The sequence below is a fragment of the Temnothorax nylanderi genome, unplaced genomic scaffold (assembly GCF_030848795.1).
Source record: "Temnothorax nylanderi isolate EJ_2023f unplaced genomic scaffold, tnyl_v1.0 TNYL_tig0129_pilon, whole genome shotgun sequence".
In the NCBI taxonomy this organism is placed as follows: domain Eukaryota; kingdom Metazoa; phylum Arthropoda; class Insecta; order Hymenoptera; family Formicidae; genus Temnothorax; species Temnothorax nylanderi.
This window is the reverse complement of record NW_027249191.1, coordinates 32648-47320: the sequence shown is the minus strand read 5'-3', so window position 1 is coordinate 47320 and position 14673 is coordinate 32648. Positions and strand designations below refer to the sequence as shown.

At 39.8% G+C, this 14673-nt stretch overlaps 1 protein-coding gene across 2 annotated transcripts in view; it reads right to left on the bottom strand.

Annotated features, from left to right (window-relative positions):
- Window positions 1-14673, bottom strand: part of LOC139776811 (uncharacterized) — a 29090-nt gene that overhangs the window by 9198 nt on the left and 5219 nt on the right. For both annotated transcript variants that reach the window (XM_071713766.1, XM_071713767.1), the window contains exon 4: window positions 14424-14586. In XM_071713766.1, coding sequence (XP_071569867.1) covers window positions 14424-14586 — 163 coding nt within the window. The remainder of the gene's footprint in view (window positions 1-14423; window positions 14587-14673) is intronic.

Here is a 14673-nt window from a genome sequence, read left to right as displayed (position 1 = left end):
AAATTACGTCGCCAATTAACAAATAATTGAGGCGGATAATATCTACAAAAATAAGAAGCGTTATAAAAATATTAACGCAATTTTGAGAACACAACCGTAACAATTCATTAATATCGAACAGGACCGATATTAGACAACATTCGATAAATAAGTTAATCAACGTTAATTTGTTCAATTAAATAACCGTAGAATTAATTGAATTTCCGATCCGCGTGCGCGCCTTTGTAATGGAGACCAATCGTTCCGAAATATAGCCAACAAATTACAGAAAATTGGCACATATCACGACCATGCTGTAGATGTAAATCCGCGCGTACTTGTGCGGGATCGTTGCATACATACATAGACTATAATACGAGTTCGTATTGAGTCGTAGTCAATACCGTCGCTTCTAGCGGACATCCAAGCACTAAGCACTCAAGGACATTCGCCACTTTGCGTCTGGTTTTTTTGCTAACACCGTTAGAGGTTGCAGACGGTCACGACGGATGGAGGACATTTATAGGCGAACGTTCTATATACAATGACAGTCGAATACATTACAGCGTAGACCATTATAATTTCGCAATGACTGCGCTAGAGTTGCTTAATTGTATTTCTTGAATACATTGATGAATAAATAATCAGTGTATAATACATCGGATATATATCATACTGAAAAATTTAAGCATTAAACTTTATTAAACAACTATCATTGGTTTCAAAATAATGCTAACTTAATTCGTGATTAGTTTACGAAAATACTTACTGATTTTTGACAAGAGCTAAATTTGTTTAGATGAGATCAATTAGCGTAATTAATTTAAAAAAAGGTTGATTGTTTAAAATTAATCTAAGTACCGCACATTAGTGATAAGCAAGAGTTCTTGTAAATATATACGTGATATATTAAAACCATATCGTTTGCGAGAAATATGTCAGGTTTATAACAATATGACAAAAAATATGTGCAAGCAATATAATACTTCTAATTCTGTAAGTTGCAATTATCATCTAGTTTCAGAATTTTCTTGTTTAATAAAAGAAACGACGGCGAGAGGAGAAGAGGATAGGTGGATTGAGCGGAAGAGTATAGCCAATGGAACGTGCGTTAGTTGAGGTACCCAAAAGTAGCGTGGATATTCAATTCGTGACGCATCTTTTGACGATACCGTTAGAGGTCCCAGACGGTCAAAATGTCTAGTCTTTCTATACCACACCTCGGCTATACGAATAGATAGCCACGAACTGGATAAAAGTGGCCTTGAATTATTTCGTCATCTAAAGCAGTCTGAAATCTGATTACATATCACCACGGTGCCTGAGCTGATTAAAATCGTAGAATAAATTGCCGTCGTCTAATCAAATAAAAACATGATGTAAGTTCATTAAAGTGTAGTATTAAATTAGAGAGAAAGAGAAATAAAAGAGGAGAAGCATATCAATATAAAATTAAACTTATTTAAACAATATGATAGACACAAATAAATAATAAGATGTGTCGAAGAGTATCACATAATTTTACAGTATATCTTTGCAAATTTGCCGTCATTTTCCTTTTATAGAACAGAAAATAGTCATAACTAGTTAATTGTTAATGCAATATTTGATATTATATTATCGAGCTCTCTTCCTTTAGAAGACTGAAAAATTCATATAAAATTACATTTGCATTTGTGATTAGTAGAAGTTAAATGTGAAAGGCTAGCCAATGGTGATCCGTGATATTTCGTCGCCGAGGTCAGGCTCTAATGTGTCGATGATAATTGATTGTTGAATGCTTGATGCACCGAAAAATAAAAAAATGACCTTGAAGGATTTTTAAGCTTCTCCGACGTAATCTGCACATCTCACATTATTTCCGTGTGCTGTCTGCATTATTATTTACATTAAATAATTATTATTTACATTAAAAGTAAACTATTTTATCTTTAAATTTAAAGAAGAATTGCATATTTTACTTTATTCTTACAATTCCAGATTTAACACAAAAAGTTGCAAATGCCACATTGATCTTTTACATTGACAGCACTACATGACAAAAGCTAAGACCGTAGAGTTGTGAGAATATTTATGATGCAAATGCAAAATAAATGTGAAAAAAGTTTTTCTTTCCTCCTCTGAGATAAATAAATGTTATTTAAAATAGCTTACGTGTGCGTATTTAAATTTCGATTCTTTGTACCTTGGCTTTTTCATAACGCGTTCTTTATTTATTAGAAAAGAATAATAAGAAATATTGCGAATAGGAGAAAACGTTGAACGAAACGAAATTATTAAAGTCGGTAGCGTTTATCATATTTTGAAACAGTTCGCGTTTCATTTCCCTTGTGCCGGTTAAATATTAATGTCAATCACTTTGGATGCTCATGCAACATTTATGGCGACGGCAGTTTCAGAAAAGACAGCCATAGAAGATACGAAATGGCTACTCGAATTTATTTGACCTTTATAATAAAAGCGAGAGAGAGAGAGAGAGAGAGAGAGAGAGAGGAGAGAGAGAAGAGAGGAGAGAGAGAGAGAGAGAGAGAGAGAGAGAGAGAGAGAGAGAAGGGGATAAAAAGTAGTGGCAACTTCAGCGAACGGTACATACCACGGCTTTGAGTTTCATCTTTCTATTTTCATGGCAAGCAAATATGCGCGGACTTGGAATTTTGACATTGGCGAGAATCGAACTAAATATTTGATTGCGTCTCGTAGTGAGAGGCAAAAATTTATGAATTCTGCTTGCTATAAGATAGAATTTTATCTCCCAAAAATAACATTGTCGTAAGATTTCAGTATATTAGTTCAAATTTTTAACTGTGCTTTAATAATCGATCTTTCGACTAAAACTAATTATCTAAAGATGTGTCGCTCTAGAAAGTTAGAAAACGTTTCCCCAAAGTGAATTATTATTCCCCCTTTTTTTCTTATATATTAACACTGTTATCTTTGAAAAACTAATCTTAACATTTCTGATCTCTTTTTATCAGAAATATATGTGAGTGAGTGAGTGAGTGAGTGAGTGAGTGAGTGAGTGAGTGAGTGAGTGAGAGAGAGAGAGAGAGAGAGAGAGAGAGAGAGAGAGAGAGAGAGAGAGAGAGAGAGAGAGAGAGAGAGAGAGAGAGAGAGAGGAGAGAGAGAGAGAGAGGAGAGAGAGAGAGAGAGAGAGAGAGAGAGAGAGAGAGAGAGAGAGAGAGAAAGGGAGGGAGAGAGGGAGAGAGGGAGAGAAGAGCGAATAAAAGTAGTTTCGGAGTTCGGGCTGTGACGGCGGTCAGCGAAATAATATTGACATAGTGCTGGCAAATGAACAGAGACCTCCTTGTGGTTCGTAGTCGAGATAAGCTAATCTCTATCATAGTCTGGTACGCCTCGCGAATATAGCAAACAACGAGCCTTATCACTTTACACCGACGTCATTCGATAACTGCGCTTCGTTGTTCCGTGCTAAAAACCTAAATTTGCCTTGTGATGTAGCGTTTCGATTATTCTTAGCATGTAGCTCTCAGAAAAATCTGATTGTTGCGTTCGTATTAATAACGATGACTTTCAATATTATGGCGTTATGTACATATAGGTGCACATTTATTAGGTTTGAACCGTATCTTACCTCCTAAAACTCCATTTTTCAATGTTTCTTATTTTGTCATTTGTATTATCGATTATAAAAACTAATTTAATTTTTAATATTGCTTACGAGATATTGAAAAATGTAATATTATAATGAAATTTAAACTTTTTATATGATATTTATTTTATTTATATTTTATGAGATTATTTTCATGAGATTTATTAAACCTTCTATTATTAATACTAAAATCTTTGATAGTATTTTTTAGCAATATTATAAAAAAACGTTCTAGTTTAAAAAATAAAATTCTCCTTCTTTTTTTCTCTGGATATCTATCCCTAAATGGAAACGCAGTACCATAAATAATAGAGTTAATTGATTTGCGATGAAGAAATTCCGTAATCAGTGATAAGAGGCAGGGGAAGGAGAAGTAGTAAAAGAAAGAAGAAGATGAAAGGAGAAGAGAATAAGTGGGGAAGGGCAATAAATATTTTTTTGCCAATTGCACATCATATTTCTGAGTTTTCTACAAAGAATTAAATATTTCTAGTAAACAATTATCCTGTTGGACCATTGTGAAATAATATAATAAATAATCAATATCTATTTGTAGCACTTAATTATTTTAATAGTTAATGCTTCTCTTTTCAACATTAGTTGAAATAATTTAATCACAATCAAAGATGGAGGAAAGAGTGGATATGCAGGGGAAGATGGAGAATAGGAAGGGGGGAGAGCGAGAGAGGGGAAGGGTGATGGGATGGGTGACTGCCGCGAAATAATCGACTATCCAAAAGGGTCGGTGGCAAATAACTATAATTTCTTTTGGACCCGGCTACACAGCCGGGGTTTGAGCGAAATGGACAATACGTAGGATAAGAGCGAAGAAGACCAGGATGCGGGCGGTAGGAGGGAGGGAGGGAGGGAGGGAGAAGCGAGGGGAAATGGAAGAAAGAGAATAATAATAAGAAAACGAGGACGAAAGAAGAGAAGAGAGGGAGAAAGGAGGAAGAGCGGCCGTCACACACAGTGCGATGGTGGAAGCAAGACGTTGACGGGAGGATAGGTCTGGCTGCGCTCGCGCGCACGCGAAGCTGATCAGAAGAAGTATAGAGAAAGAGAGGAAGACGGTGGTGGGGTGAAAGCGGACCCAGGCGCACGGGTGCAACGACCCCTTCGGTTAGGTCAGCCACCCCGCGGACACGATACAACGCGGCGAGAGCGGGTCCGGTCCGACGGACCGAGCGGGCCCGCGCCGCGCGCATGGTCAGAAAGACGGGTGCATGGACGTGCGGCCGAATAAACGGGTGGTTAAAGCGAGGCGCACCGATGGACAAATGTACGGCCGAACCGCCGAACCGCCGCGCGCCGTACGGGCGCGATCGGCGCGGATAAAGAGGCCCGGGGAATCGCGCGAGCCGGGTGGATCTCGCGCGCGAGATATGTACCCGCGTAACATTGTAATCGTGAGTCGACCAGCGAGATGATGACGACGACGGCGACGATGATGATAGTGAAGAACGTTTCGAGTCAGATATATGAGATTGATCACTTAAAAAAGATTAATAAGGAAAAGCGGACAGGTGGCACGTATTTGTCTAGCTATCAGAAGTATGTCGGTAAAGAATTGTTTGCTCGGATGAAGCTCTTTGCTGATAAAAAGATCTTCCATCGTTTTGTTTTCCACGCGTTGATACGTCGCATTAGGCTTTAAACTTAAACTTAACATATGTACATTATTCTTCGAGAGAACACTGTTAAATATCAAAGGATGAATTTAAACCAATGAGTTAAACCCTGGAGTTAAATAACATTTTGTTATTTTTAGCTATCATGTGTGTCGAAATTTATTTTAACACGAAACAGTATTATTTTAACTCCATTGATTTAGTGAAATTAACATTGTTTTAGTTAAATTAACGATATACTGAGTTGGAACAGTAGCGATCTGTAGGAATAGTTAAAAATGACTCAAATTGAGTATAATTTGACACTACAAATTTTACAGTGAATATAAATGCTATTTAATTTTATATAACTGATCGTATTTTAATTTTGCAACTTATATTTTAGTGAGAATGTAATGCGATACATTTAAATGTAATATCTTATTCGCATTAATTCGAATATTGAGGGTTTGATTTTGAATTTCAATAATTATTTAAAAATGGTCAAACTGATTAAAATAAATGCTAGGAATGTACTAGGAATTTAATTATTTATACATTGTTTAAAGAATATTTTATCCAATCCGATTATCGATTAATCAGGACAATATATGTGCGTAATGCTTTAACTTTATTAAATTCTATTTTTAATGTGAGATACATGTTACCCTCCTGATAATAAACATTTATGGGAAATGAACATAAGAGACGGAAATAAGTATGAGAGAAATCTGACGCCGGGAGAAATCCACGCGCGGCTATTAATTGATCGGAGATTTATTTCAAACTTGACGCACGTTACATATTGAATGCATTGAAGAGTAGCCGCGGGATCAATACGTAACGCAATGAATGGCTGTGGCAAGCTCTATTCAGAAAATGATACACGATACGCGACGATATATCGAAGAATTGTCGTGCAATACGACCGAGAAATCGATTGAATTCCGTATAATGCTCGACCGCGAAGCGGCTCTGCACTCGTCATTGATGGGCGATGAGCGACTTGTATCCGTATCTAGAATTGCGATATTTATTTCATAAACCGCTCGTTTCCTCAACTTTAGTTTACCTTATTGTTAGTTAATTTTTCGTATACTTTTAATTCTAATCTCGGATATTATACCCAATTTTTTAATTACACGACGCTTCGAAGTTTATTGTCGTGTATTCAGAAAAATGTTCTATGAGATAAATGAGATTTTGGGACAATGTGCATTTCCGCATGCTATTTATATTCGAATTATATAAATCACGAACAGGTCATTGTCTGTCCACGGAAGAATGCAGCGAACGCATTCGCCTGAGTGCTCGCAGGGAGCATGGAAATTACTATCCGCGAATTGGAGAGGCGATTCGGTACCTCTGCCCAATATATTTCTGAATCCTCTTTTATCTCTATCTCTATTCAGATGTAATCAACAATAAGACAATAAGTGAGAAGAATGTAAAAAGATTAAGATCCCCGATTTGTTTCTTGTAATAATAAAACGAATGCAGAACAGAGATCTCGAGAGGATTAGGAAAAAAAGCTCGACGATTGCAACATCAACATGGAATTCCCAATTTCGCACGTTAATCCCCTGTCAATTCCCCCTAAAACCGCATATAAAAATAACATTCCGCGTATCTGAGAAGAGTACAGGGAAAATATTCTCCGACGTCGGTTTTACGATTCGTAAGCAAATAGAGCGCCGCCGGCGGCCTCGATAAAGCTGTCCGCGGCAAGGAGCGGAGTCTTAGAAAACCACTGTCACTCGCGTTCTTTTTAACTTTCCAAACATCCCTTAAATAGCCGCTAGCCACGCGGTTCGTTCTATTTTTTGCGGGGGAATGACGCGTGTGCAGTGTCGTATCGGCCACGCTTCGGGTGCATAGAGCGAGAGCGTCTAGCGGCGGCAAACGCCGCGCGGCCGACCGGCCGGCCGGCCGGTTGCCGAAGAGCGAGGGGGAGATCAGCGGCAACGACGACGTCGGCGGCGGCGGCGGCGGCGGCGGCATAGGGGCAATCGAGGGCAACGCACCCGGTCAGCCTTGGCATGAATTGAATCTAGCAATGCGAAAGTAAGGTTAGCCGGCGCATTAACGCGCCGTGACCTAACTTACCTCCTCGCGCTCGATCGGCGCAGCATTTCCCCCCTCGCTCCTATTCCGATTTTTATTTTAGCACCGGACGCTGCAATCGCACGGCGAGCGACCGGGAGGACGACCGGCGGTGGCAGGGGAGCAGAAGGAAGGGGGGAGAGGGGGCTAGTTTTCACCGGTTCCGGAGCGAGCTAAGGTCTTCGCGAAGTCTTCGCGAAGCGAGCGAGCGATTTTTCGAAGCGCGGATCGCTTTCTCTCACGCTATGCCCGCGTGCATGTATTTATGTATATACAATATGCACGCTCGGCAGAAACGACGATTTAATATGCATATAGCCCGCGCTCAAAACGGAGTTTCGTCCTCGCGATTGCAAGATGCGATCGGCCATTGAAGTCCGGTATGGATAAATAGTGTGACTCACGGGGAAAGTATGTAGCACGTACATTACTTTTCTTCTCTTTTTTTTTTCAAGTCGTTCGGGTTATCGCAATGCGCCGGACTCGGTGCCGCGGCTAAGAAATTTCGTGGTGTCTGCTTTGGATAAAAATAAATGGCCATGTGCGGCGGCACTTAATCGCGTCTAAGAATGAGTTTGATCGCTCTCGAGTGCGAACGCCTCTTTGCATTCGAAATCACTTTCGATGTCAAGGCGTGGCACTCGAATCAAGCCCGCCACCGTCACGTTAAACTGGGCAATATATTTTCCACTTAATTTCTTGTGGAGAAAATATTAACGTTATATTATTAATAGTTATATATTAACTATTAAATTGTGTTATATTAACGATATATATAGGTATATATAGTTTAATAATCATATTATTATTAACAATATTATTTAATATTAATAATACATACTACTAATGTTAATAGTGTATGAATAAATGGATGAGTAACCAAAGAGTCCAAAGACTCGATTTTGAAATTAACAAGAAATAGGGAAAAAGAGTGCTTCAGCTGAAGACGGTTGAAAATAAAGCCGAAACGTACGATTTATAACTTTGAATTGTTAATTAAATGTTACATAAGGTTAATTCACGCGCGACTAATCGCGTTTGACTCTCATTTTTCCCTTGTTGCTTGTTAATAGTTAATGTAGCAAAAATGCCAAGAAGTATCAAATGTCAAGAAATATCAAACTTCAAACATTGAACTCGTTATAAAAGAAAATTGCACATGATTCACTTCATGCATAGTAAATATGTAAAAGGAAGACCGTGTCTTTTATATCGTTAAGTGTACGCTTCGCAGAACATTGAACCGTACAAAGGTATTTCTCTGAAAATAAAAGGTTTCGAACTCATAGAATACAACAATTTGGATTCTCCAAGCTAGAACGATGTTCAATGAGGAGGGAAAAGACAATACGACGTTCGTCGCGATGTTCAGTTAGGATGAATCATTTTTCAGTCTAATCTAACACTTTATCGCGTCTCTGCTTAACGCGTATCTCAAAATATCGCGACGGAAACTAAGCCAGCCGACGAGTGGAAGCTAAGTATCGGCACGAGTCGCAGAGTAAACCGACTATGCGTAAACAATGACACACTTTCTCGGCGCTCGCTCTGTCGCTATCGCTACGTCCGTTCGCGTTGCATATGTAGTACATAGCGATTATTGAAATCCAAGGCCCGTATTCAGAATGCATTGGAACAAAAGGCCTTTTCTTTTTGGTAGCTGCTCTTCCTTTGCTCGTCATATGAAACAGGCGCTGTGTGTTCGTGTCGTGGAATAAAACAGATAAAATAAAAGGATGTACGATGAAAAGGCTGAAATGCACATTCGTGCATTATTAAATAATGCCGGCGATCTCGAAGAATATTTCAGTGCGATTGATCACTCATGTGTATGTAATTTTACTTGAACATATTTTTAAATAGGTTCCCCGATTTAAAAAAAAAGGAGAGAGGAAAAAGGAAAAGTTGCTTCAAATTCTTCACAACTATAAAGCTCCTTGAATCGAGTCCGCAAAAATTCTCGTTGCGAAAAAAAATACGTTCGCGATCAAGAAAAGCGAGGAGGCGGAGGAAGAGGCAAGAGAATTGTGCGTGTAAATGTGCGTATAGAGATGCGGGCACTCTACGGCGTAGCCGAAGACTCTGCGAGAGACGTGCAGAGAAGCGAAGTGCAGCACATATATTTGTGTGCGTGTGCATGTATGTATGCAGGCGAGAGGTGCAGCGATGGTACGAAAGAGCAACGGCTCTACGGAGAGGGGGTGGGGCGGGAAAGTGTGATTTAGAGGGGCGGCGGAAGGGGGGTTGGCGCGGAGGGGGGCGAGTTCCGCGGCATGCAACGCATATGCGTTTGCGGGGACTAGGTGGGGGGCTAGAGCAAGCGTGGCGGGGGTAGCGCGCCGTTTTTGAAAAAAGCGCAAGGCTTTAAGAAGGCGCGCGGTACCCCCCACCACCGAGTACTACGCGGGCAACTAGCGGCCGACATAGACAAGCCGTCGTCGCGCTTGCTCTATTACCGGAAAATAGTGCGGGTGCGACATCGGGGGCCCGCCGACCGTCGTGAAAACTCCTCCGTTCTCCGCAACTCGAACTAGTGAGAAGTGCATTCTCCTATAGTTTTTTTTTATTTTCCCGGAAACGCATGTGAACCGAAATCTAACATTTAGGATATGCAAATGTGAATGAATGCCGATACGTGTTTGCCAAGTTTACGACTAATCTTGGTTTGCTCGATAGAACTGCAGCTGGAAGAAATCGGACGTTTCTAAGTGCGATTTCGAATATTACCTTTTTTTTGGGGGGGGGGGGGGAGAGAAGGCATAGTCGTTGCTCTAATTCGAGATATCAGATATAAAGATACGAATATATATGAAAAGTGCAGCTTTCTTTATCCTTGTTGCTGACATACTTGCTCCTGGTGCACGTTACAGAAGTGAAAGAACGAGCGCATTCGTAGAGAAAGCACGTTATATAATTCACGTGCATTACAAATCGCGTCTGTTTTGTATATCGAGATACCAATTCTTGACTCTCACTTTTATTTTATATTTTGTTTGAAACATTTTCATTTCTCTCGTATTTTATTAATACATTTGAAAGACATTAGCGTTCCATCTTTTTCGTCTTTCGATCGAAAAATCGCGGAAATAGACCATGATAGAAAAGACCATATGCTGTAAAATGTTGTGATATGTATTGACAATACAATCGATGAGCTTCAGTGATGATGGAAAATTGACAAAGCAGTGATAAAACACTAAAAAAAAAAAAAACTTAAAATATTGACGTCAGTCTGTGATAATGCGTGAATGTGAATTAATATCGGTATATGTGTATATGTGTATGTTCGCCGAGTTTGCAACCAATTTTGCAAACTTGAAGAAGTCGGATATATTTCCAAGTGAAAGCTTGCTTCTAAAATAGTGTAGAATATTCTCTCTTTCCCTCTCTTTTCTTTAAAGAGAAATGAATTTAGAATAATGCAAACGATGTGGGCATTCGACAAACATACTGCTTTGTCGCGTATATATCGTGTGTTCACATCGGCGAAATTTACTTTTCCACTTTCGCCGAAGGACTGTTCGTCCTGAATTATTTTGAATTGTTCGTTCGCTGTACAGCCTCGCTTCTGATCGTTCCCAAGTGCATTTAATTCTGTAGGGACATGTGTGATCAATGAAAGTTGGCGCTGCTCGGTCGCTGCGCTGCTTTGCTCCGCTTCGGTCCTGATTCGCGCGATAAATTCTCTCGCACGACAAAAACTGTTAGCCACGTGTACGTTTTGCGTTTTCGTTCGAATTCAGCTCTTCCATAGATATTTATTCGGACTCCAGTATCGAGGGTGTTTGTTTAAGATGATTCGACGTATTTGTGGTCGATTGAAAATAACTCATTTCGCAAAATATACATGACGGTAATGAAAGTTATAATTTAATCTATTAATAATACTTCTCAAAAATTTCTATAATTGGATTACAGCGCTCAACGTTGTTGCAACAGAGTTGCAAAAGAGAGATATTTTGCGCGCCGCCGCGCAGAAAACTGGAAATGATTGACCGCAATTTTATTAGAAAGTACGCGAAGGCGACGACGAGAGGCGAAATTAGAGAGGCGGATTACCGGTACTAATGAAACCGTCGCGTCGTTCGAAATGAAACGAATCGCGTCGCATGGAAAGCTGGCCCGGTTTAATTGCAGAAGTCAAACATCGTATGCAACTTTCACCGACGTCTGTGTTTATGCATTATATGCCCTTTTGCTCCGCAGACCACGGTCGAGGGGGCAGTCGAACACGATGGTAAAGGAAGGCGTATAATATATTTCATTAGTGGGCGAAGCTTTCTTCGCCATTATTCGACATATGCTACGCGGCGTCGCCGTTAACTTTGCAACGAAAGAAATCTTTTTCTACTTGAAACATTTAAATTTTGAGAGAGACTTAATTTTGCTGAAATCTTATCGTTTCAGACTTTACCGAAAATTGGATCACCGTGCACGACTATACGTAATCGCGCTATTTGTACCGGTAAAATTTATTATTGTTAATAAGAATAATTAAGATACCTAATCATTTTTGGCGAGTAAGATAAATATTTGTAATCAAGAAGATTAACAATATCTTGAAACTTGACTGTTTGGAAAAAAAGAAACGCTGATATATAAACGGTGTCTACTCCTTCTTTTTACTTCCTTTACTTCTTTTTTTTCTAAACTCGTTTTCAAGTTTCACGTTTATGTAATCGATGATAAGATATTTATATAATAAATTATTTATATACAATATAGTTATATCGCGGATGTTCCTGCATTCCCGTTAAAGTTAGCAGCGCAGTTGAAGTGCACTTTTCTTGACCTTCGCTCGCACCGACATTTGCATCTGCACCGCCACGACCGCGACCGGTGGGCACGACGAAACGAGCGCGGATAGAACGAAAACAATTTGCGGTAAACACGCGTCGGCAGAAACGCTGAAAAATTCAGCTAAGCGCCAGTTATCGCGATCGCATATACGCGAAATTAAAATCAGGTCAATCCCATCGTTCCTCCGCGCCAACCAGACGTACGGTATTTTTGGCTGAGTCATACGCACATACGTAAACAATAACGTGTGCGTGATGTATATGTATACGTGCGTGCGTTATGCGTTTGCAACGTTGTGCTCGCCTACACACAAGAGAGCGATTGCACGCTCGCCCGCGGCGCGTATAACACACGCAGCTCGAACAATATGCACCGCATGCGTCGTCAATTGGTAGGCAAAGTTAATGGATTCCTCTACGTAGGCTCAGCAAACGCGAATTTATTGGCCACGTGCACAATGCATGAACGCGATCTGTTATAACTCTGTCTGCGAAAGACTGTTGCGGATACGAAAATAAAAGTTGGAACTGCAGCTATATGATTGGAGAAATTGGAGAAACTCGGATATTTATGAAACAACTTGATCAAATTTCGCGAATTCTCCGGCTATCGTTAACATTTTTAATTTAAATCAACTTTTGCTGCTCGGTATCATGGTTTATTCAGGATCTAATTATATCTGGTGTTGAGAGAGAGATTAATGAGCTCTATGAATTTCTGAATATTCTGTATGTTCCAACTCAAAAAATCTAAGACAGCTACCCGCAATAACAATTCTATTATTTTAAAATATAATGTAAGGTAATTATAAACGTCGCGTAAAGAGTCACGGTCGGTCTCGCTCCGCGCGTACTTGGCGCGAGACACTACCGTGTCTCTTGATCTCTGAAATTTAGAGTTTATTCAGGACCTAATTATATCCGGTGTAGATTAATGAGCTCTATAAATTTCTAAATATTCTGTATGTTCCAACTCAAAAAGTCTAATCACCCATAATTAGAATTCTATTATTTTAAAATAATGCAAGGTGATTATAAATCAAGTTTAGAGTTTTTAATAAATAAGAAGATATTTTTAACTATACTAAAATTAAAATTTCCAAGGGTCTATTTCAAAGAAGAGGGAAATGATAAATAACTTAATTGTATATACAGAATTGATAACTTTAATTCTTTCTGCACCGTTAAAGTTTTCGAATAATCAAAATATATTGTTCAAAGTTTGCAAATACTGAGTTACACGAAGACGAGTTACGTTAATTTTAAATAGGCAGGACTCAATCTACGCTCGTTCGGTAATGATGCGAAAAAACAACATTTCAATCTTGAATTTTCTTCAAAATAAAGTTGTTCACGTAATATCTTCTTGTTTCAACATTAATCTAAAATTCTAACTCAATCTCAATATGCGGTACTGTAAAATGTAACGAAATCTCGATCGAATTTGAATTCTGAATTTATCGAGCATGGACTCAATTACGCGAGAATTGTATATAGACAAGCGTGTGCGCGTTGATATTTTACGAGGAGGTTTTTAGCCGGAAGGAATCCGCCAACCGAAAGGGTCAAGCGAGACGAATGGGCGCAACACAGCGCGGCGATGCATCGCTATTAAATGCAAAGCGTTATAACGGTACATCCGTAGCCATAGATTTTGGCTCCTCGCAGTCGCTATAATGTCTGCTTTGCACGTGCGATCGGTAGGGAGCCGCGCGGACTCGGTTCAGCGCAACAACCGTGACAATTGTACGTACAGTACGTACATACATCCTTACGTCCCCATTGTGCAATCTGGGGCAAGTTCCGTAAATGTTTGCCGCATATCCTATTACGGCACAGCATCAAGATTTAAACCAAGGCCGACGGTATTTGCGTGGTTACCGTATTATGTAAGCTAATCGAGCATGCACATACGAGGATCAAACGGGCTAGTATCGATTCCATTAAAGTTCATAACGTATTCATGTCGCGCTAGTCGTTAAGCACTTCTCCCTAGATTTCCTCTCAAGCTACTCGCGTCTTCCCTCTCGAGACTGACGGAAAATCTTGCCCCAATTAGCAAAGGGGTCTCGCGTGCGGTTTTATCATTATTCTAAGTAAGTCTTCTTTTTATTACAACATGGTCCACATTCTTAATACAATTCCTTCGTAATTTTATCGATGAAGAGAAATTTATATCTGATTAAATTTTATCAAATTCTACGTCGCGCGCGACTTTCGTCCAAAAGTATGCTGATCGATGATCCCATTGGTAGCAATATTCTATTCGTACAAGATTTTCCTTGCCCGCTTGGGAAGGTTGTTAAAATATCGTTAACTTACGTCTTGTGCGGAGAGAACCCTCGTGGCAGCCTCAACGGGAACATTTCCGGAATGCGGATGATGATGCTGCGACTCGACTGCATTATCGCGGTTGCAGACGTTCTTGTACCAGGGTAAACCGTTCCCGCTGTCCCTGTCGGTCCGATACTTTCGCCACACGTGCCTGATACGCATATTAGAAAAACATATAGCTGGCTGTGCGTGTCAAAAAAATAACCGACCGGCCCGGCACTCCGCGGATGGCGTATCT